Genomic DNA, 22,350 nt, shown 5'->3' on the forward strand with positions numbered 1-22,350 from the left:
AACCATTCCTTGCCAAATATATTTTTATTATTGTTTTACTTTGAGTAACATTTAAGGGACCAGTATGGAAGCCGTTAACTTTATTGTGTTGTCCCTGGCCTGACACGTTTTATTTAATTAAACGGCTTTATTATTTTATTAAACTGTCAAATCAAATATATCTATCTATCTATCTTTCTATCTAACTCAAATGAGCTGTTGAGGACTCTTTGGTCATCACATTTCAGGCACAACCAGCAGGTGGAAGTGTCTTTAAATGCAGCACTGCCTTAGCGCACTTCATGATCTCCGCAACAGTAACTTTGTGGTTGTGAATGTGATTAATCCAAATGCGGAAGTTCAGTACATTTGTTTTGGTTTAGCAAGCTAGCTACTCAAGTCTTGGCTAAAGTGTTGTGCTTTATTGGAAGAAAAGTGTCGTAACTGACATGTTGTATTGTTCTTGAATATCCTCTAGTAGTTTGACAAGTATGCACTGAGCATCAACATGATCACCCGAATAGTTTTGAAAGATGTGGTTCAGAGGTTCAAGAGTTTTACTACTGAGTTCAGGCTAAAAAGTGGCATTGTTGCTGTCATTATAGTATCATTTGTTTTGTTTACTGTCTACATATTTCGGTTTATCAGAGGATGTCTAAAGTATTGGAACTACAGTTTTTGCCAATGGGCATGGTACGTTAGCAAGGAGGGACTGAGTGATTTAAGAATCATATGCTCGGTAGCTAGCTAGCTACTTTGTATGGGAATGTTGTAACGTTATCTAGCTTGCTACAACTTGTAGTTAACGTTTTTGACGTAACATATGGTGCCAGTAGGCTACAGCAGCAAACTAGAGCACAACACATCAATGCCGCTGATGTCTGTCAACCCGTCAATTTCAGTTTTAATCCTCTCCTCTTCCTTTACGGTACACAAGCTCATCACATACTCCTTCCACCACAAGACAGTGACCCAGCTACTCTTCAGCATTGGGGTTCTGGTGCTCCTCTGGTGGGATTGAGAAGAGTGTGGACACTGTTTGGTTCCTCCTCATGTTTCAGCTGCTCTCTATCAGCACAGGGGTGTTGTACACCCTCCTGGGGCTGGTACTGTTTGGTGCATCTGCCCAGAATCAAGTGGAGGGGTTAGTTCCTGTATCTCTCTCCCTTATGGGTATGGCTACAGTGGTTATGGTTGAGGGCTTTCTTTTTGGGGTCAGTGTACCCATGTTAGCCCTGGCTGTTTCTGGTCATCGCAACACTTTTGGTCCCACACACTGTCTTCCTCTGCATCCCCATCATCGCAGGGGGGATCTCTATCCTTACTCCAACCTTGTGGTTGACAATAACCATGATACACTGCAGTATGTCACAGCTTTGTGTGCTTAGTAGTGTAAGTTAAGTTGTAATATGTTTGTGTTGTATATGCTTGAAATGTATGTTGAGTGCTCAAGCTAAACATTATGGGATGTTTGTTTAGGAAAATCTTGCATCACTGCGTCACACATTCTTATCTTGCTCTGGTGAAACAGACGGAAAGGGCCGATGCTGGGGCATCAGTGCTGAACAAGAAGATGCCTTTCAGACTGCTGAGGAACATTGGCAGTGGTTTTAGCAGTGGGGGGGCCATGTATATATTTGTTTCTCCAGTGGGATAAACACTCCAAACAGCCTACCAAACCAGTCAGGGGTGTCCTCATGGACCTAAAGCACACCGTTGCCTTGTTTTGTATCACAATTCAATGATAAAACTGGAGGGGACAAAAATGCAATTTCAGAAGGTGGACATGTCCCCCCATCACCAGTGAAAGTTGCACCCCTGAACATTGATGTCCTGTATGACCCTGCATCAATAGAGAAGGAAGACAGTCCACCCACCCTGAGTACTGAGAAAGCACTAGACGCATCATTTATCCTATAAGACGAGAGGTCATTAAATGAACATGATTGCTGGGTGCAAGCCAGAGTACATGATGTACTACAGTATAATGAGGAGCAGTTTCAATAGATGATCCTCAGCTGTAATTGAATACTGTACAATAGGCACCTAGTGGTCCCCATGATTAGATAGAGAATCACTGTTTAGTTAGATAAGCTCTCTGTAACCTCTCCACATTCTCATTGGTTACAGAATCATTCCTACCCAGTCCAAGCCTACGCTCCCGTTTCCTCCAACCTACAGGCTACTGATACCACACCAAAGACATTTGAAGGCTGGGCCCACTCCCACTATACACAGGGGAGCCCTGTTCAGTTCTCAGGTCATTATGTTCACAACCATGGATATGCCCTCAAGCATAGATTTGGGTAAATTCACGAACATGAACACAGCTGCAACCACAGTCAAGGTCACGGACACAGTGATGGACACAGTCATTGGCAGACATCTGCCTCTCAAACCAGCAGTCACTGGGGCCCAGTGGCTCAACATCTACATTCTCAACATTCTCTCCAGTCTGTGTCAGTCAGTGCCCCCCAGAGTTTCACAGCAAACATGCCCGAGTCACTGCTAGGGTCTATGATGGTTCACCCAGGGGCACCTGTGTCTTCATTGACAGATTGATGTCATAGAAAACTCATTGAATGACAGAGCTCATTTGTTATACGATGAAATGTAATATACTTGGACATGGGGTTTGAGGCAGTACTTAAAAAGGTACACGGTTTCTTCACTGATGATTTTGGTTTGAAGTGTCAATCAGTCTCTGAATGTTCAAGGTCAAATCAATGCAATAAGGTTTTGATTGTCAGTTGATTATAAGACCACTCCTTTTGGCTTGTACGTTGTGTTGTTCTACACATACGGTAGACAAATCTCTTGGTACTCTTGATTTATACAACCTTGATAAATCAGGGAATTTATATTACACTGATGTATTCCGTTTGTCTTTCCTTAATTACTTACAGCAATGAAATGAAATAGCATCCACTCACCAGTAAATTACATCCATTACATGCAGTATGTTTGGTAATGCATCATTCAACATTATTGTAAATTCTGGAGCAGGGAGCAGTGGTTGAGGTTATCAAGAGTGTGGGCTACAAGGGCAGATTATGTCCTCTTTAGAAAATTAGGTAGTTGGGCCTCCCGAGTGGCGCAGCGGTCTAAGGCACTGCATCGCTGTGCTTGAGGCGTCACTACAGACCCGGGTTTGATCTCAGGCTGTGTTGCAGCCGGCCGTGACCGGGAGTCCCATGAGGCGGCGCACAATTGGCCCCACTGACCTCGGTCACCAGCTGGACGGTGTTTCCTCCAACACATTGGTGCGGCTTCCGAGTTAAGCAAGCAGTGTAGCAAGAAGCAGTGCAGCTTAGGAGGATGCATGGCTCTTGACGTTCGCCTCTCCAGAGTCCATAGGGGAGTTGCAGCGATAGGACAAGACTAACTACCAATTGAATATCACGAAAATTGGAGAGAAATATTGAAGTATAAAAATAAAAAAATTGGTTGATGTGCACAGTAAAAAGAAGCCATAAATGACAACCAAGACTAAGTATAGCAAATCAATGATTATTATTTCTTTACAAATGCAAGTTACACTGTTTATATACAAATAGCTATTTTGCATAAACAACTGGATCAAGTGGTAAGAGTCACGTAAAAGGTCATGATGGAATACGTCATTCGATATCAGTAATGCAAGAGAAAAAGTTCAAAGGCACACAAATGAACATGAACCCTGCCATATCACTACAAAAGTTTAGGGGTTTCTCTATTAAAAGAAACACCAAAAGAACTGCTGAACATCACCCTTATATCATCCACTTCATTCCATTTCATATAGTTAATGTTCAGCAGAACCTCAAGTTGAAGTAAATATTTTGTATTAGACCAACGATCAGCATAGAAAAATAAAACCTAGATAAAATACTTAGAGTGTACAAAACATTAGGAACGTCTGCTCTTTCCATGACATAGACAGACCTGGTGAATCCAGGTGAAAGCAAGGATCCCTTATTGATGTCACTTGTTAAATCCACTTCAAAATCAGTGTAGATGAAGGGGAGGAGACACGTTAAAGAACTATTTTTAAAGTCTTGCTACAATTGAGTCACGGATTGTTTGTGTGCCATTTAGAGGGTAAATGGGGAAGACAAAAGATTTAAGTGCCTTTACATGGGATATGGTAGTATGTGCCAGGTGTACCAGTTTGACTGTGTCAAGAACTGCAACGTTGCTGGGTTTCTCACACTCAACAGTTTCCCCATTTGTATCAAGAACGATCCACCACCCAAAAGACATCCAGACAACTTGACAACTGTGGGAAGCATTGGAGTCAACATGGGCCAGCATCCCTGTGTGGAATGCTTTTGACACCTTGTTGAGTCCATGCCTCGACGAATTGAGGCTGTTCTGAAGGCAAAAGGGGGCGGGGGGAACTCAATATTAGGAAGGTGTTTCTAATGTTTTGTACAATCAGTGTATACTGTACACATCCCAGAATTAGTGATATCAGAACACACAAATGACAGTTAATAGATGGATTCATTTTGTACTGAAAGTGCACATATAACCAACACATATTGCATTGCCTATATGCTGTGGTAGTGTCCATCTAATCGTAACTAGTTGGAACTAAGCCTTAGTCTGAGAGCATGAGAAAAAAAACACCTGGACACTTTTACAGTTTACCGCCACTTAATCTAAGACCTATTCTTTAATGAACCGATGAAAAACAAGGCTCAATTACTAAATAGTTTCTGCAATTTAAATGTACAAATTTAACAGTACATGGTACAACATGAATACGCTACAAGTTTACACAACCTTCCTAGAGCATCTGAATTTGTAAATACATTTACAGATGGAAAATATAGAATGCTTTCAATGCCTTACATTTGAAATGAGTTAATATACAAGAAAAAAAACACTTGTGGGGATCTTCACAGCATGACACACGTCCTGACGCAATATTTCATTTCATAATCACCTCTGTTTCCACCTAGTTTCTGTTTCCACCTAGTTTCACTTACAAAAACAATGTGGAACATTTAATGGACAGTAACAGTCAAACGTTTAAACACACCTACTCATTCCAGGGTTTTTCTTTATTTTTACATCGTAGAATAATAGGGAAGACATCAAAACTATGAAATAACACATATAGAATCATGTAGTAAACAAAAAAGTGTTAAACAAAAATTGTTTAGAATCTTCTTTAACACTGTTTTGGTTACTACATGATTCCATATGTGTTATTTCATAGTTTTGATGTCTTCACTATTATTCCACAATGTAGAAAATATTTAAAATAAAAACCCTTGAATGAGTAGGTGTGTTAACTTTTGACTGGTACTGTATATTATCTCCAACTTTTCTAATCTGATGGGAAACAATAAAGGTCTGCCTGCACTCTTAATAAAACAAATCTATTGATTTATTCCAAAATAGAGATGTTTTTTTCCCAATAACCTTAAAGGAGAATGTAGACCAAATCTACATGAAAGGCCTGGGGCTAGGGGTCAAGTTAGAGTATGAGCCAATTCCCAAACAATCCTAAATTAACAGCACTACTTCTCAGTACGAGTCCCCACAAAAGGCTTTCAGTAAGATTACAAACAAAACCAATAAGGACAACAAACATTCAGACATACGTCTTTCCATTTAAAGATTAGGTGCTGACGTGTTACCTCCAAAAACTGTTTAAAAAGGTGTTTACCGTTACCCCTCACCCAAATGAAATAGGTTAACATCTAGGGGGTTGTGAGGGTGTCCTGGCAAGTAAGCGGCACCTTCTTTAGCTCCACACATCCAGAGAGTAGCGGCCCTTGGTCATCAGCTTCTTGATGTAGGCCACAGCCTGTGTGTGTGTGAGGCCTCCGACCTCTTCAGCGATGTCATAGAAGGTGTTCTGCACGTCCCGCGCCATGTTCCGAGCATCCCTAGGGAAGGACAATATTGGCAGCCATATTTACAGAGGGCACACGATGACGGATGTTCCCTTTCAGAAAACCCTCTAAAAGCGTGTACATATGCAGGTGGTCTGAAATGGTTCTTACCCGCAAATGTAGATGTGAGCATTGTCAGTATGGATCAGCTTCCACAGATGTTCCTTGTTCTTCTTCAGGAGATGCTGCACATACACCTGAGCATGAAAAATCTAACAATTAGCCTGACTGAACAATTCATTTAAATAATTTAACTGATACAAAATACATTCTCTTCAAGTCAATGCGAATTATAGGCACTGGCAGTATCAAATATTGGACCTTATCAAAGTCATAGATACACTCCCCTACGTATTTATTTGAACAGTGAAGCTAAAACTTTTAATTTGGCTCTATACTCAAGCTTTTTTGGATTTGAGATCAAAAGTTTCATATGTGACAGTAGAGAATGTCATCTTTTTCATGCATATCTGTTTTACCGGTTAGAAATGAAAGCGCTTTATGTATCTAGTCCCCCCATTTCAAGGAGTCATAAGTATTTGTACAAATTCACTTGTGTATTAAAAGTAGTTAAAAGTGTAGTATTTGGTCCCATATTCCTAGCATGCAATGACTACATCAAGATTGTGACTACAAACTTGTTGGATGCATTTGGAGTTTGTTTTGGTTGTGTTTCATATTATGATGTGCCCAATAGAAATGAATGTATTGTGCCATTTTGGAGTCACTTTTATTGTAAATAAGAATATAATATGTTTCTGAACACTTCGAAATGAATGTATACTGAAAAATATAAAATGCAACAATTTCAAAGATTTGACTGAGTTACAGTTCATATAAGGAAATCAGTCAATTGAAATAAATTCATTAGGCCCTAACCTATGGATTTCACATGACTGGGCAGGGGTGCAGCCATGGGCATAGGCCCACCCACTTGGCAGCCAGGCCCAGCCAATTAGAGTTTTTCCCCGCAAAGGGCTTTAATACAGACAGATATAATCCTCAGCACTCCCCCCCACCCCACTGAAGACGATCCTGCAGGTGAAGAAGCCGGATGTGGAGGTCCTGGGCTGGCGTGGTTACACGTGGTCTGCGGTTGTGAGGCTGGTTTGACGTACTGCAATATTCTCTAAAATGACAGGGCAGCTTATGGTAGAGAAATTAACATTTAACTCTCCGGCAACAGCTCTGGTGGACATTCGTGTAGTCAGCATGCCTATTGCACGCTCCCTAAAAACATGAGACATCTGTGGCATTGCGTCGTGTGAAAACGGCAAATTTTAAAGTAGCCTTTTATTGTCTCCAACACAAGGTGCACCTATGTAATGATCATGCTGTTTAATCAGCTTCTTGATATGCCACACCTGTCAGGTGTATGGATTATCTTGGCAAAGGAAGAATTCTCACTAACAGGGATGTAAACAAATTTGTTCAAACTTTGAGATAAATACGTTTTTTGTGCGTACAGAAAATGTCTGGGATTTTTTTATTTCAGCTCATGAAACATGGGACCAACACTTTACATGTTGTGTTTATATTTTTGTTCAGTGTAGATACCATGATTACAGATAATCATGAAGTATTTGCGAATAATGATGAGAGAGAACGTTAGAGGCACAAAAGTAATTCCCCCAAAACCTCTCACCATTACCAATAACAGGGGAGGTTAGCATTTTTTTGGGGGGGGGCTATGATATTTATGCCTCTAACTTTCTCACTCATCATTATTCACGATTCATTCATGATTATCCATAATCATGGTAGCATCCACATGAATGTAGAAGTGTTCAGAAACATATTATCTTCTTTAAATTTACAATAAAAGTGACTCCAAAATGGCAATACATTATTTACCATTCATTTCTATTGGGCACAACATCATCTGAAACACAACCAAAACAAACTCCAAATGCATCCAACAAGTTTGTCGAGTCACAAGCTTGATGTAGTCATTGCATGCTAGGAATATGGGGCCGAATACTAAACTTTGGACTACTTTAATACACAAGTGAATTTGTCCAAATACCTATGACACCTTGAAATGGGGGACGTTCATTTCTAAATGGTAAAACAGATATGTATAAAAATACCCTCAAATAAAAGGTGAAATTCTGTACTGTCACCTCACATCAAACATTTGATCTCAAATCCAAAAAAGCTTGAGTGTAGAGACAAATTAAAAGTTTTAGCTTCATTGTCCAAATAAATACGTAGGGGAGTGTTAAAGCTTAATGAATCTTATCACAAATTTCAAAATGACGGCCCAGTACGTCACTGGGACCATGCTCCCATCCATCCAGGACATCTACTTTAAACGATGCCTGAGGAAGACCGGCAGCATCAAGGACACCACATACCTCAGGCACGAGCTGTTCACTCCCTTACCGTCAGGCAGACAGTATCGTAGCATGAGGTCTGATACCAATAGGCTCAGAGACAGTTTCTATCTACAAGCCATCAGACTGCAGAATACTTGAACTGGACTGACCACCTGCACCGACTCTCCACACCTTAGCAAACATGCACTCACTCATGAACATACAGATAAAACACACACATTCATGCCACAAGCACACACACACACATCCCAACTGCTGCTAACAGACTCGTATTATGATTGCTAAATACTGCACAATTGAAACACTTGCCCCCCAATCCCCCCCTTCCCCAAAACACATATACATATTGAACTATAAATTGTGCCTTCCTGTATTATACTAATGCTAAAATGTTTTTTCTACTCTACTGAGCCATTGACATTATGTTCGTATTCTCATGTTTTATTATTTCAAATTGTTGTTGCATTGTCGAGAAGGAACCTACAAGTAAGCATTTCATTGGATGCTGTATACCATGTGTATCCTGTACATACGACTAATAAAATGTCAAACTTGGTAGTATAGCTAGACACACGAACTCTCACATAGTGAGGAGCTGACAGAGAGGTTTGGTGTGATGTGTTACCTTCCCCTCCTGATCTCTGGAGAAGGCCACGTTGAGCTGAGTAAGCACGCCCGCCTTCTCAAACTCCTCCAGTTCCTGCTGGTACAGGAAGTCCTCGTTTCTGCGGCGACAGCCGAAGTACAGTATCGTCTCGCCGACATCCTTCCCTGATAGCGAAATACAACACATACTGGATGTGAAGCTGTGTCACACTCGCCCTCTTTTTACTTTCCCTCCCTTATGCTAAAAAATACAAACATACTTGTGGCAACAAACTCAGGTGAACCTAATTTATTGTAGAGTAATACAGACTTGCTTGCTGTGAACTCCATCTATGCACTAGGCAAACACTGTTCGGTTTTAATAATCAGCAAAAACCACAGACTTAGATGCCAGATGAGGACCAGGCCTTCTTGCTCCGTACCCTGCTCCTTCATCCAGCCTCTCTCCTGGAGGAAGCCCATGAAGGGGGCGATGCCCGTGCCGGGCCCAATCATCACCACCGGGTTGCTGGCCTTGAAGGGAAGTCGGAACTGGGACTTGCGGACGTACATGGGCACAGTGGCCTTGTGGCCGTTGTCCGTCACCACCACCTTGTTCTTCAGCCAGTTGGTGGCCACACCCTTGAAGGTCCGCCCTGTGCTGGTCTGAAACTCCACCACCACCGCACAGATGCTCACCATGGTGGGATACACCTGACAAGACAATACACAGTTATAAAGTAAACAAATAAAAAACGAAATAAAATAATCTGAAAAAGTGGGAACTGAACTGGCAACCGGAGGTCTGCTGGTCTCTGATCCCAGGTACATGTCCTTAACCCTTAAAATACCCTCCATCCAGGGGTGCTGCTGTTTCTCACAAGATGGACAAAGTATTTTTACTATTCTAATAGTGGGTCTCACCTTGCCAGAGGAGGCGATGGAGTAGTAGCGAGCCTGTAGGCGGGGCAGCAGCTCACACAGGTGGTCTATGGTAGGGTGGAGGGACGGCATGTCCTCCAACACAGCCAGGATGTTCCTCTGAGCATCCAGCACCCAGCTCTGGTACAGACCCTGGCAAAGAGACACAGACAGACTAAGACTTACTCTCCACTGATACGGATCATTTACAGCCATTCAAACGCATTGACAGCATGCATTCCTGGGCGGGCAGTGGATTGTCAGTCAGTCAGCTAGCGGTGAAGGGTCAGAGGTTCGAGGTCCGTCAGGGGTGCCAACCTTGCCCTCGGGGGAGGCGGAGGCCATCTTGCGCAGGGTGTCCTGGTCCTTGGGGTCGGTGGCGTACTGGGCCAGCTCAAACAGTACGTTGGTGCGAGGGGGGTTGGTGATGTCCAGGTAGTGGGTCAGAGCTGTGCGGTATGTGGTCGGACACGGGAACGGGTGCTTCTTATTGGACTCCTCTAAAAGACACAGAGGAACAATCTTATCAGCATCATCATTTAATGTTCAGGTTCCATTTATTTAGAGGCCACGGTATACATTTTCGATGTTAACGGTAGACTATACGATTTAGTTGACTATGTGTGCAGCAATATCTTCTCAACCTCTAGATTACTGTACAGTGAGTGAATAGCCATGAGGATAACATCACGTGCAGTTCACTGCAACCAAATATTACGGAAAATGACAATGGAAAACTGCTCCAATGTAAATACACAGACACAAAGCAGCTGAAATCATATATCCCTGAGCCATGATTTACAACTGACCGTCGAGGTTGTTGAGTGAGATAACAGTGTCCAGGTCGGCGTCCAGGATCTGGCCTATTCTGTTCACTATTGACACGTCATTAACGGGGTAAACAGCAACGTGGTCTCCAGAGTCGTATCTACAGGGGGGGAGAGACAGGGGGAGGTGGATGAACAACACTTCCCAATGTCTTTATCTAACACGCAAATGTCATTACATATAGAACATATTTACATGCTTGTTGCCAGTGTGTGAAAATGGGAAATTTTTTTTAAAATAAAATAAAAATGATTATCCAACTCGACACTTATTGGCAGACAGAAGAAATGCAGTAGACATTGGAAGGCAGAAGTGTATGATATTCTAAGGCACAGGACCTTTAGTATTACATATTAAGGCAGAGCCGCTACCTGATTTTGGAGCCTGAGATGTCCAGCTCTAGATGCATCAGATGACGGTCACCGGCTTGGTTCAGCTGGCGGTTAACCGCTACCGTGGCCAAGTAGGGGTTCTTAGCATCAAAAGGCCTGCAATGACAGATATACTGGAGTTATCACAAAGCCATTTCAGACAATTGGTGCTAATGTTGTAAAATGGGTTTGTCGAAAGTTCCAATAAATAACTGACATCCCAATACATTTGAGAGAAGATTTCTAATATTAAGAACTTTTCTTTTTACTGATCTGAGAAGACAGGTGAAAGCGCTAAGGCCGAGGCCTACACAGAGATTTAGTTTACACCTGTCTAGTTCTATCAAGGAAAAGAGATGAGGAGAGGAGGCTCCTTTGGACTATTGAGATGCACCCTAACAGCACCCAGACTTTGCTGTTGGACTTCTGACATTGGGGAGTAGGTGAGAATCAGGTCAGCGTCATGACAACAGTCATCCCTTTGTTGCCCTGAAAAACAACCATAATCTATTCATTCCATTAGCGATGACAACACATCTCTGTCATTACGCCTGATAGCTGAGCTGCCTACACCACTTCCTATGTGTGTGTGAAGCTGTCAACTCACGGTTTCTGGGTCTCAAAGCTCTTGAGGCGACCCATCTCCCCAGTGTACACCTTATTCATGTTGATGTCAGTTGGAACCACCAACTCGTACTGCCGGATGCTAAAGGAGAGGAAGAAACGGACAGGTGGTTACTTCCTGCTCTGCATCCCGACCACTCATGAAGTCTAAAAATAACCCTTGTCAGTGCAGCTAAGGGCCGACATGGACAGCCATGCACGCTTCTAGTGGAGTTTGCTCACTGTGATGCAAATGTGATGATGCATGGTAAAAATTGTCAGATGCCATAGTGAGTGAAAGGTCTTAAAGCACATGTAACAATGATTTTACTTGTTGATGGTCATTTAGGTTTGTTATTTGCAGATGAAGCTTTAGTGTTTTTTCTGAGAACATGCAAACAATGCCAGGGGGTATCAATTATTTGATACATCCAGTATTCATAGCTGCTGATATTACCATGGAAAATAACCCTTGTTCTGCATTGAATTGGAATACAAAGTAAAACATTATGGGTCGGTTTCCCGGACACAGATTAAGCTTAGTCCTGGACTAAAAAGCGGATTCAATGGAGAATCTCAATTGAGAATGTTTTTGAATCCTGGACAAGGCTTAATCTGTGTCTGGGAAACCAGCCCTCTGTGTCTTTAAAATAAATATTTTTTAAATAAAATACCTTCCCTATACAGGAAGTACATCTGCTCCTGAATCTCCATACTTAATATCTCTAGTTGACAACTAGTCTGACCAGGAGACCCTGAGGGGGTAGCCAACTAGCTATTACCTGGTGTCATCTCCTGTGGCTTCCACCCCAAAGTGCTCGCACACAGCAGGCCAGAACTGCTCCTTCCATGATACAAAGTCTTCCTCAAGGCTGGGGAAGAGGGTAAGACATACATAGAACAGTCAGTCATCGCATGATATTTTAATAAGAGAAATAAATACATATTTATGAATATGGACATTGTGGCAATGTTTGCACTGTATTGAGTTCAGTACTCACTTGCCATCGTCGTCTCCCATTCCCAGGTCATAGATCCTCTTACCACCCAGCTCTTCTAGTCTCTTGTCGGTGTACTTTCCCATTGCATTGAAGTGCTCATATGTTTTATTCCCCAAGCCAAACACCTGCAGAGTTCAAAGGCAGATGCTATCAGCTATCACTGTAGATAAAAATGAATGACCTGCATATAAAACATAAAGATTCCTCTACTTCTAGGGCCTATATCATGATGCAAACCTGAGTGTCTTCAGAAAGTATTTACACCCCTAGACTTGATAATTTTGTTGTGTTACAGCCTGAATTTAAAATGGATTAAATAGAGATTGTTTTGTTACTGGGCTACACAGAATTCCACATTATGTCAAAGTGAAATTATGTTTTTAGATTTTTTTTAATACAAATTAATGAAAAGTTGAAATGTCTTGAGTGTGGCAAAGAAATTAACTTAAGAAATGTCCTGAGTACAAAGCGTTATGTTTGGGAAAATCCAACACATCCCTGAGTACCACTCTTCATATTTTCAAGCATGGTTGTGGCTGCATCATGTCATGGGTATGCTTGTCATCAGCAAGGAATAGGGAGTTTATGATAAAAATAAATGCAATAGAGCTAAGCACAGGCAAAATCCTAGAGGAAAACCTAGTTCTGTCTGCTTTCCAACAGAAACTGTGAGACAAATTCACCTTTCAGCAGGACAATAACCTAAAATACAAGGTCAAATATACACTGAAGTTGCTCACCAAGACGACATTGAATGTTCCCGAGTGGCCTAGTTACAGTTTTAACTTAAAATCGTCCTCTAAATCTATGGCAAGACTTGAAAAAGGCTGTCTGGCAATGATCAACAACCAACTTGACAGAGCTTGAACAATTTTTAAAGAATAATGTGCAAATATTGCACAAGCCAGGTGTGCAAAGCTTTTAGAGACTTACCCAGAAACACTCACAGCTGTAATCGCTGCCAAATGTTATTCTAACATGTATTGACTCAGGGGGTTGTATACTTATCTAATCAACATATGACTGTTTTATTTTTCATAAATTTTTTATAAATGTTAGAATTATTTTCCCAAATACAGAGTACTTGGTGTAGATTGTTAACCAAAAAAATGACAATTAAATCCATGTTAATAACAACAAAATGTGGAAAAGGGGTGTGAATACTTTCTGAAGACACTGTAAATGCAGTAATACACTATATCCTTACATATGTCTAAGCTGTACATTTACTCAATTACACCATTTGGATCAGATCTGTAATTTCAGTGGCTTTATATGGTTGAATGCACTACAAATGTTGAGAACAAGAAAACATGGATTTCCCAGATAAAAAGCCACAACCACATCACAATGCTGTCTCAGGAGAGTCGCACAGCGAGACCCAGAGGAAGCCATGGTTAACATTGTTCAGTAGTGATGTCAATGAGAAAACATTTCAAAATTGAGACTCCCGACGTCTCCAAGCCACAAACTGCCAGTGCTCTCCAGCTCCAGCCTTGAGGTTGGCCAGGCCTGGAGCTTTGTTTGGCAGGACCACATGTTTCCACTTGGTGAGTGAGTTTGGAGGGAAGTGGGGCAATGTAGCAAAGTGTGCATTCCACCAGTGCCTTTCACATGGGAAAGCCTCACATACGGACATCTCAATCCCTACCTCTCCTTCAATGGGGAATGGGGATGCAATATGAGTAATTCTGTGTGGATCCTGTCAAAGCTAAATGTGCTGCGCTGCACACCAATGTTGACGCTCAACCACCTTGATGCACCTACAACAGACCTATCTCGCTGAGAAAAATACCAACCGCGAAGTTGACTCCTTTCAGGTCCTCGTCGTTCTCCTGCATCCAGTCGTAAAAGTCCTGAGCGTTGTCTGTGGGATCCCCCTCCCCATAGGTGGCCATGCAGAACACAGCCAGGGAGTTGTCGATCTCCGCAAGACGAGGAAGCTCCGACTGAGGAGAGGAAGGAAGAAAAAGACATTGAAAATACACTAATTGCAAACGGGATTCATTCACCAAACAGCTCTCAGGACACAACAATGCAGTCATTAGCTCTCTTAATGCTATACATTTAATAAATATCCAAACAAATATATATATTCATCACCACAAAGCTGCTGGAGGTTACATGTGGTAAGTAGAAGACTGAGACAATGTACATCAAATCAGCCGGATTAAGACCAGTACCATGTCATATTCCTCGGGGTCAGCTGACATGCCTCTCATTCCGTAGCGCTGGGCGTCTTTGGCCAGTCGGCCGCAGAACTCCTCCGCCGTGCCCGTCTGAGAGCCGTAGAAAACCACCATGTTCCTGTTCTGGAAAGGCAGACGCATCATCAGTAATCATCCTAAATTATAGACGACTTTTTTAAGTTCCTTAGCTAGTCACCCAAACAAGTTAAGTGGCATATAGCCTACATATCCATTTACTAAATAAATAGAGATCATTTTGTATAAAATAATTTGTTTCTACTTATTACACAGAATTTAGCATGAAGCTACTGACCGTTTTCTTCATTTTTTCAATAAAGCTGGTTTCTCGCTGCGGAGTGACTCTGGAGAAAAAGACACAAAGCAGATGTTAAAGGTAAACATTAGCATACCATGGTAACTTAATTAGTCCACTAAATGGCTATTACACTGCCTCGAAAAGGAGAGACCATTTGAGAAGGCAGAAAATGTTCTTTACTCTGGCATTCTCATCCCCTTCTGACCCCCATGGGAGAGATTTGCGTATGGGTCACACCCAATCCCTTTACAAGTCATGGAAACGCAGCACAGAAATAGCTCAGTTGATCATTAGTAAAAACCTTGAACAAACACAGTAAATGCATGCGAAACTCACCGATGAAAATAACATGGCAATTGTCAATGAAACGTGTGCTCCTTAGCAAAGAACATAGGAGGTATCAAGAGGAAGTCAAGAAGTGACAAACATGTGGTGACAGTATCTTAAATCAATTGTTAGGCTACATGTACTGCACCCAGCCATAATTCAGACTGCAGCCTTTTTGATGACAGGCTATCATAACAATCTGCAACATTGATTCTTATCTTTTAAACATTTTCCTTTCCTTTTGTTTAAACATTGCTGGTTAAAAACACGGGTAAGCAGCCTGGGAAGCTGAAAAGCAAATCAAATCAAATCCAATAATTTGCCTTTCCCAACGGTAACAAACATTTCCCTGAAGAGCATCAACATGATAGGCAGTGGATGGAGCACAGTAGAACAAGCTGTCTCACACACACACGCACACACACACACAGTGAGACTAAGAGAGAGAAACAGAAAGAGACGGAGAGAAACAGAGAGAGAGAGACTGACCTGGCTGCTGCTGCCTGTCTCTCTTTGGGCAGAGAGAACACACATCCCATGGTTACAGGCAGTGTTCTCCAGCACCCCACAACACACTTGCCTGATCCACAATTGGACACAATCTGAAAAAGCACGTGAAGAAGAAGCCCATCAGGGCTGACTATCCGCTGGCCACTCAAAGTGCATTATGCGGGAGAGATTCTCAGTCTCTCACTGAACATACAGCCCCCCCCCCCCCCCCACGAACACCCCACCCGAGCGCGCTCTCTCTCTCTGTGGTGGAATCAAAACACGCAGGCAGCCATGGCTGCTATTCAGCCGCAGCAGCCTCTCACTGGTTGGCCAGGCAACTCCAGGGCTTGTGTTCTGCTCAGAGCAGTAGTCAGAGACGCGGATGGATGTGCTGCTGTTACCCGGTCTCACCACCACTCAACACAGACATCTGGCAGCAAGGCTGGGAAGACAACAACAATATAGCATGACATTTCCCTTAACAGCCTTTCAAGCAGAGCAGCCGGCGACATAACACATAAACGTTAAAAAAAAACTACTAAAAACGGACATGCCCCTGCGCACGCACACACATCAACACTGACATACACATCCACTCACTACATCCCTCCTCTTTTCCTATACAATCTGTAGGGACTACACTACCCGAGTCACCCTGGCAACTATTAACAGCGTAAATGTGTATTTTTTTTTCTTCTTAAAAAGAGACGAGGCAAGGCAGAGCTGAATAAAGCACATTTCAAACCCCTGAGCCGAGGGAGTGTGTCACAATGGTTACCTAATCTATCATAAAAGGTTGCCATTTGTGACACAGCTCTGCTCCATTCACGCTCCCTCAAAGGCAAATTAGGGACGGCTTCCGCAGAAGAGAGGCTGAACAGAGAATACTGCAGGACTTTGGCCTCAACTTTCCACCTCGGAGAGCATTCAAAGAGAAAAAGCATCCACTGGGTCTTCTGGTGCGCTGGGGAAGTGTCCAAAATTGGCTGTGTAGAAGACTAAACACAAAAAGAGTGCACAAAGACGGGAGTCTTCTCCAACAAAAAAGGATCACAGTGAAATGCGAGCCAGCCAAACACAAGGAAACTCCAAGGTAGTTCTCTCTTTTCCTGCACACCCCAAACCTCTTCCTGGAATTTTCATAGCTTCAGTTGTGGGCCATTTCCTCCTCCTGCATATTTCTTTCAATGAGGTTTGGTGGTGCGGAGGGGAGCCAGGGGATCTCGCAGGGAGAGAGGGGTCCAGTAATTAATTACCAGTATGTTTGAGGTCCTTCTCTTAACACTGTTGCCATTCAGAAAGAGAGAGCCATGTTTATGGTTAACATTTCCAGCAATTAAAACCTCTTTCACTTCCATTGTTCAGGGGGGAGGGGGCATAGCTGGCATTTTCCCTGTGGGGGGAATTGATCCAAGTGACGCCAACAAAGGAACATAGGCAACTGTTACTGATTAAGCCCCATGCCAAGTTCCTGCCAGCAGCCAAGTGGATACAATGAAACAAGGTTCTCAGTAACATTGGTGTGAGATGTTTCAAGCATCTATTCAACAGATGACCACATGTATAGACCTAATCCAGAAAGTTACAAGGAATAATAGGTGAGAAAACAATTAAAACCACTACAATTGCAACAGTACCTTTCTGCATGTGGCCTGGGCGATGCAGCCTAGTCTCTAGGGTATGTTAAAATAAGCTACACAGTCACCCAAACCACTTCAAATTATTATCCTTTTGAATAAACAACAGATGAAAACTAATGTGACCATGCACATTCCCCCAGTTAGGCGTACATGAAGTCAACACATTCAAATGCTTGAACCCCTGCCCAGGCCAACCACAGTGTGGTCTAAAGCAACACATGCACAAGCACACTGCCAATCCCTGCTTCCCACTCAGCTCCAAGTTCCAGGGCAAGAAAATACAAATGACTTTTGGTCACCAGGGGATGACAAAACGGGAGTGTTCTGATTTAACCTTCCTGGGCTAATAAGGGGGAAATCTGAGCAAATACACACCAATGTTGAATCATTCTTGATTAAATAAATGAACAGCTAAGCACACAACAATCTTTAAAGATTGTCAGCATTATCCCACTTCTGACACCAATATAGAGGATACCGACAATGCAACGTACCCTCTGCTGGTCCCAAATATGGTGTCTCCCAGCCCGTAGGCAAACTTACTACCACTGTCCCAATAGGATAAACCTTTGGGATTTTACAAATGGGAATGTAATGAGCCTACCTAGGCAAGGGCCGTATCAAAATACCAATGATAGAATTTTGGTGGAAAAACACTTACACAGGGGTGAGCCTCTTGAACTCTGGGATGGTCTCCTCAGACTTCTTGCGAGAAAGGAACCAGTAGACGAGTAGGCCAACAATGAGAGAAAAAAGGAATATGTCCAAGTTAGTGAAGAGAGGTTCCTCCTCCACAGGGGCCACGTCAGGGCCTTCCGGGGCTACACGCTCTACCTCCATGTCCTCCATGGGGCCACTCGCTGTCTGACAGGTCAACACCGGCTGCAGCCAGGGCAGAGAGAGGACCTGAAGAAATTACATTTATTTATTTTTTTATTTTTATAGAAAAGTATATATTTTTTTCTTCACGAAAATACATACATAGATTACATACACAGTACCAGTGAAAAATTCACACCTGCTCATTCTAGGGTTTTTCTTTATTTTTACATTGTAGAATAACAGTGAAGACATCAAAACTATGAAATAACACATATGGAATCATGTAGTAACCAAAAACAGTTAATCAAATTCAAATATATTTGAGATTCATCTTTGCCTTGATGACAGCTTTGCACACTTGGCATTCTCTCAACCAGCTTCATGAAGTAGCCACCTGGAATGCTTTTCAATTAACAGGTGTGCCTTCATAAAAGTTAATTTGTGGAATTTCTTTCCTTCTTAATGTGTTTGAGCCAATCAGTTGTGTTGTGACAAGGTAGGGGTGGTATACAGAAGATAGCCCTATTTGGTAAAAGACCAAGCCCATATTATGGCAAGAACAGCTCAAATAAGCAAAGAGAAACGACAGTCCATCATTACTTTATGACACGAAGGTCAGTCAATCCAGAACATTTCAAGAACTTTGAACGTTTCTTCAAGTGCAGTCGCAAAAACCATCACGCGCTATGATGAAACTGGCTCTCATGAGGACCGCCACATGAAAGGAAGACACAGAGTTACCTCTGCTGCAGAGGATAAGTTCATTAGAGTTACCAGCCTCAGAGATTGCAGCCCAAATAAATGCTTCACAGAGTTCCAGTAACAAACACATCTCAACATCAACTGTTCAGAGACTGTATGAATCAGGTCTTCATGGTCGAATTGCTACAAAGAAACCACTACTAAAGGACACCAATAATAAGAAGTGACTTGCTTGGGCCAAGAAACACGAGCAATGGACATTAGACTAGTGGAAATATGTCCTTTGGTCTGATGAGTCCAAATTTGTGATTTTTTTTGTTCCAACTGCCGTGTCTTTGAGACACAGAGTAGGTGGACGGATGATCTCTGCATGTGTGGTTCCCACCGTGAAGCATGGAGGAGGTGTGATGGTGCTTGCTGGTGACACTGTTGGTGATTTATTTAGAATTCAAGGCACACTTAACCAGCATGGCTACAAAAGCATTCTGCAGTGATACGCCATCCCATCTGGTTTTCGCTTAATGGGACAATCATTTGTTCTTCAATGGGACAATGACCCAAAACACACCTCCAGGCTGTATAAGGGCTTTTTGACCAAGGAGAGTGATGGAGTGCTGCATCATTACTTGGCCTTCACAATCACCTGACCTCAACTCAATTGAGATGGTTTGGGATGAGTTGGACCACAGATTGAAGGACAAGTAACAAACAAGTGCTCAGTATATGTGGGAACTCCTTCAAGACTGTTGGAACATCATTCCTCATGCAGCTGGTTGAGAGAATACCAAGAGTGTGCAAAGCTGTCATCAAGGCAAAGGGTGGCTACATTGAAGAATCTGAAATATATTTTGATTTGTTTAACACTTTTTTGGTTACTACATGATTCCATATGTGTTATTTCATAGTTTTGATGTCTCACTATTATTCTACAATGTAGAAAATAGTAAATATAAAAAAACCTTTGAATGAGTAACTGTGTCCAAACGATTGACTGGTACTGTATATAAAACACACAAAAAAAAATGTTTTTGACTGTACTGGGCCTTTAACAGGTGACTTGACCTGGGCTATGTAGGGCACATTTAATCAGCAGGAGCATAGTTAGTGAAATTAACAATTCATAGCTGAGACTCTGTCATGCAGAGATGAGTGAAGACTGGGATTTTGCCAGCATTTCACTCCATGGGTATGACAAAATGAATGGCAGAATGTTGTGCTCCAGACTCATGTAGTTTTGTCTTTCAAATGTCTTTACTTATCCTGTCACATACACCTAAAAAGCATTGAAAGCCTGAGGCTAAATTCTCAATTTTACCACAAGAGAGCATTCTAGCATAAAGACAAACGTGAGCAAAATGTACACATTGTTCTTTTGAACTACAGTCCATACATGCAGCATGCCATGGATAAATAAAACAACTGAAAGCTCGTCTCATAAACCTGGTACTTCCATTAAGTTCTGTCAGTTTTCATAGATTACTTCTGTTGCATGAATCACATTTACCGTATTATAGCGTACAGTCTGTTGTTGTCTGGGGTCAATTCAATGAAAACAAATGGAAACTGACATAACTATTCAAAAAGTTAATTATTATTTCAATAATAGTTACAACTAATAGGTGCACACTTCACTACTGTACTGATTAAATACATTGGTTCCTACACTTCCACAAATATCTATGGTTGGTTGGAAACACAATGGAAAGTCGGCAAGATTGCGGATACTTCCATGCACTTCATTAAGTGTGGCAGATACAATTTATATTGCCAAAAATTGATCTGTTAAGCAAAAAAAGAGACATGCTGCTATAATGTTCAATTTATCAATAAGATAGTTGACAAGTTTGAGTTTACTAATTATGGTTGTCTTCCCCCATTTAGGTAACCCAAAAATCTTACAAAAGAGTGGAGCACAGTTGTGTAATCTGTTCAAAGCAGCTAACGTTAGCTAAACTTAGCCTAAAGGATCTTGTTATATCTTGGCTATGTGTTGTCTGCTTGGAAGGAGACGTCAAATTTATAACGTTTAACCACATTTGAACATAGCATAACACTGCAGTACAATACAATACTAATTTATGTCTTGACAAAAGTATTACTTACTTCAAACTGTTCCTGACTGTATCCAGCACAATATCGGAGTCAAATTGCTTCTACGTCATTATTGTGCGCCCACGCGCCACGCCTCTCACGTGTCAGTGGGTTATGTACACTATGCTTTAAATAATAGAATCAGTTAAATGTGATACCACCATGTCCCTGAAAGCTCCTAGAGCTCATTTTGATATCAGCCACCATATCAAATCATCATGAAGAACAATATCCATCCACAGTATCAGTCAAGAAGTAGAAAGTAATATTGTCAACATATCCCTAACATACCAGTAGTAATGCACGTTGCAGTCTCATAATGAGACATTTAGACAAAATGAACAAAGCACAGACTCAGTTTGTGGCTTTTATTGCAGAGCTCTCTTGACACAGCTGAATATGTACACACAGTTTAGTGATTGTCAGTGCATGGCCTGTAATATCTCCGACTCATTCTCGTAATCTCACACACCATTAAATCTTGGGTGATGCTTAAAGTGACAAGCTGCATTTCTCAGAAGAACAAAGAACAATGTGTTTCAGAAATTAAACAAGAAACGAAACACGTTTGATTAAAAAGGTGCAACAGAAAAATGTACATGGTTTACAAGACAACTGTATAAAATAGACAAAAAGTACATTAGTATAAAACACCTTTGGCATATATTCTTTTTAATAAATAGTTGGGTTCGTAAAACAATGTCCAGTTATCTTTCTCTTCCAGTCTTATAGGCTCTTGGACGTGTCTTGGTTGTGGATGTACTTATGGTAGACCACACCAAGTGTGGTGGAGAAGTTCCCATGAAAAACACGCGGTAGGAGCAGCCACACAAGAAAACCTGGAGGGTGGGGAGGACAAGTTAGGAATAAAGTAACAAATGTTTACTTTTAATTTGGCTGGCAACAAAATACATGAGACACATAAGGAGCTTGACACATTAATATTGGCATTGTCAATAAAGGAAGTTGTCAAGTTTCATTGATTTTATCTGTAAAATGAAAAGAGCATCTGTGAAATGCACTGACTTGTCACTCTCTACACTCTGGGAGCTGGGCCATCCTGAACAGTGTTAGGCCATTGTAGAGCTGCCAGAACTACAAACACATAGAACACAGTGGTGTCGACCTCCCTCTTGCGCAAGGCATACAAGTGCAGTGACATCAATATCCAGAAATAACTTTGGTACTTTCAATACCCTAAATTGCTGAGAAAAGGATGGACTTACGACCCCCCCTCCCCCCGGTTGAACCAACAT

The 22,350-nt window shown here is 41.8% G+C and overlaps 1 protein-coding gene across 3 annotated transcripts; it reads right to left on the reverse strand.

The window, feature by feature from the left end:
- Positions 1 to 3,473: 3,473 nt before the first annotated feature.
- Positions 3,474 to 21,208, reverse strand: LOC106567699 (NADPH--cytochrome P450 reductase). Of its 3 annotated transcripts, XM_014137291.3 has the most exons (16): positions 21,107 to 21,208; positions 18,141 to 18,385; positions 15,018 to 15,066; positions 14,699 to 14,827; positions 14,315 to 14,464; positions 12,516 to 12,640; positions 12,297 to 12,386; positions 11,519 to 11,617; positions 10,912 to 11,028; positions 10,522 to 10,640; positions 10,031 to 10,212; positions 9,716 to 9,865; positions 9,235 to 9,505; positions 8,832 to 8,977; positions 5,979 to 6,064; positions 3,474 to 5,861 (listed from the first exon to the last, which is right to left on the reverse strand). In XM_014137291.3, exons 2-16 carry the CDS (start codon positions 18,326 to 18,328, stop codon positions 5,717 to 5,719), a joined length of 2,046 nt encoding a protein of 681 aa, XP_013992766.2. In that variant the 5' UTR covers positions 18,329 to 18,385; positions 21,107 to 21,208; the 3' UTR covers positions 3,474 to 5,716. The 3 variants fall into 3 exon arrangements, with proteins under 3 accessions (XP_013992766.2, XP_082816458.1, XP_082816457.1); XM_082960332.1 differs by lacking the exons at positions 18,141 to 18,385; positions 21,107 to 21,208 and adding an exon at positions 16,618 to 17,049; XM_082960331.1 differs by lacking the exons at positions 18,141 to 18,385; positions 21,107 to 21,208 and adding an exon at positions 15,837 to 16,057.
- Positions 21,209 to 22,350: the final 1,142 nt, after the last annotated feature.

Source organism: Salmo salar, chromosome 13 (genome assembly GCF_965601325.2).
Source record: "Salmo salar chromosome 13, fSalSal1, whole genome shotgun sequence".
In the NCBI taxonomy this organism is placed as follows: domain Eukaryota; kingdom Metazoa; phylum Chordata; class Actinopteri; order Salmoniformes; family Salmonidae; genus Salmo; species Salmo salar.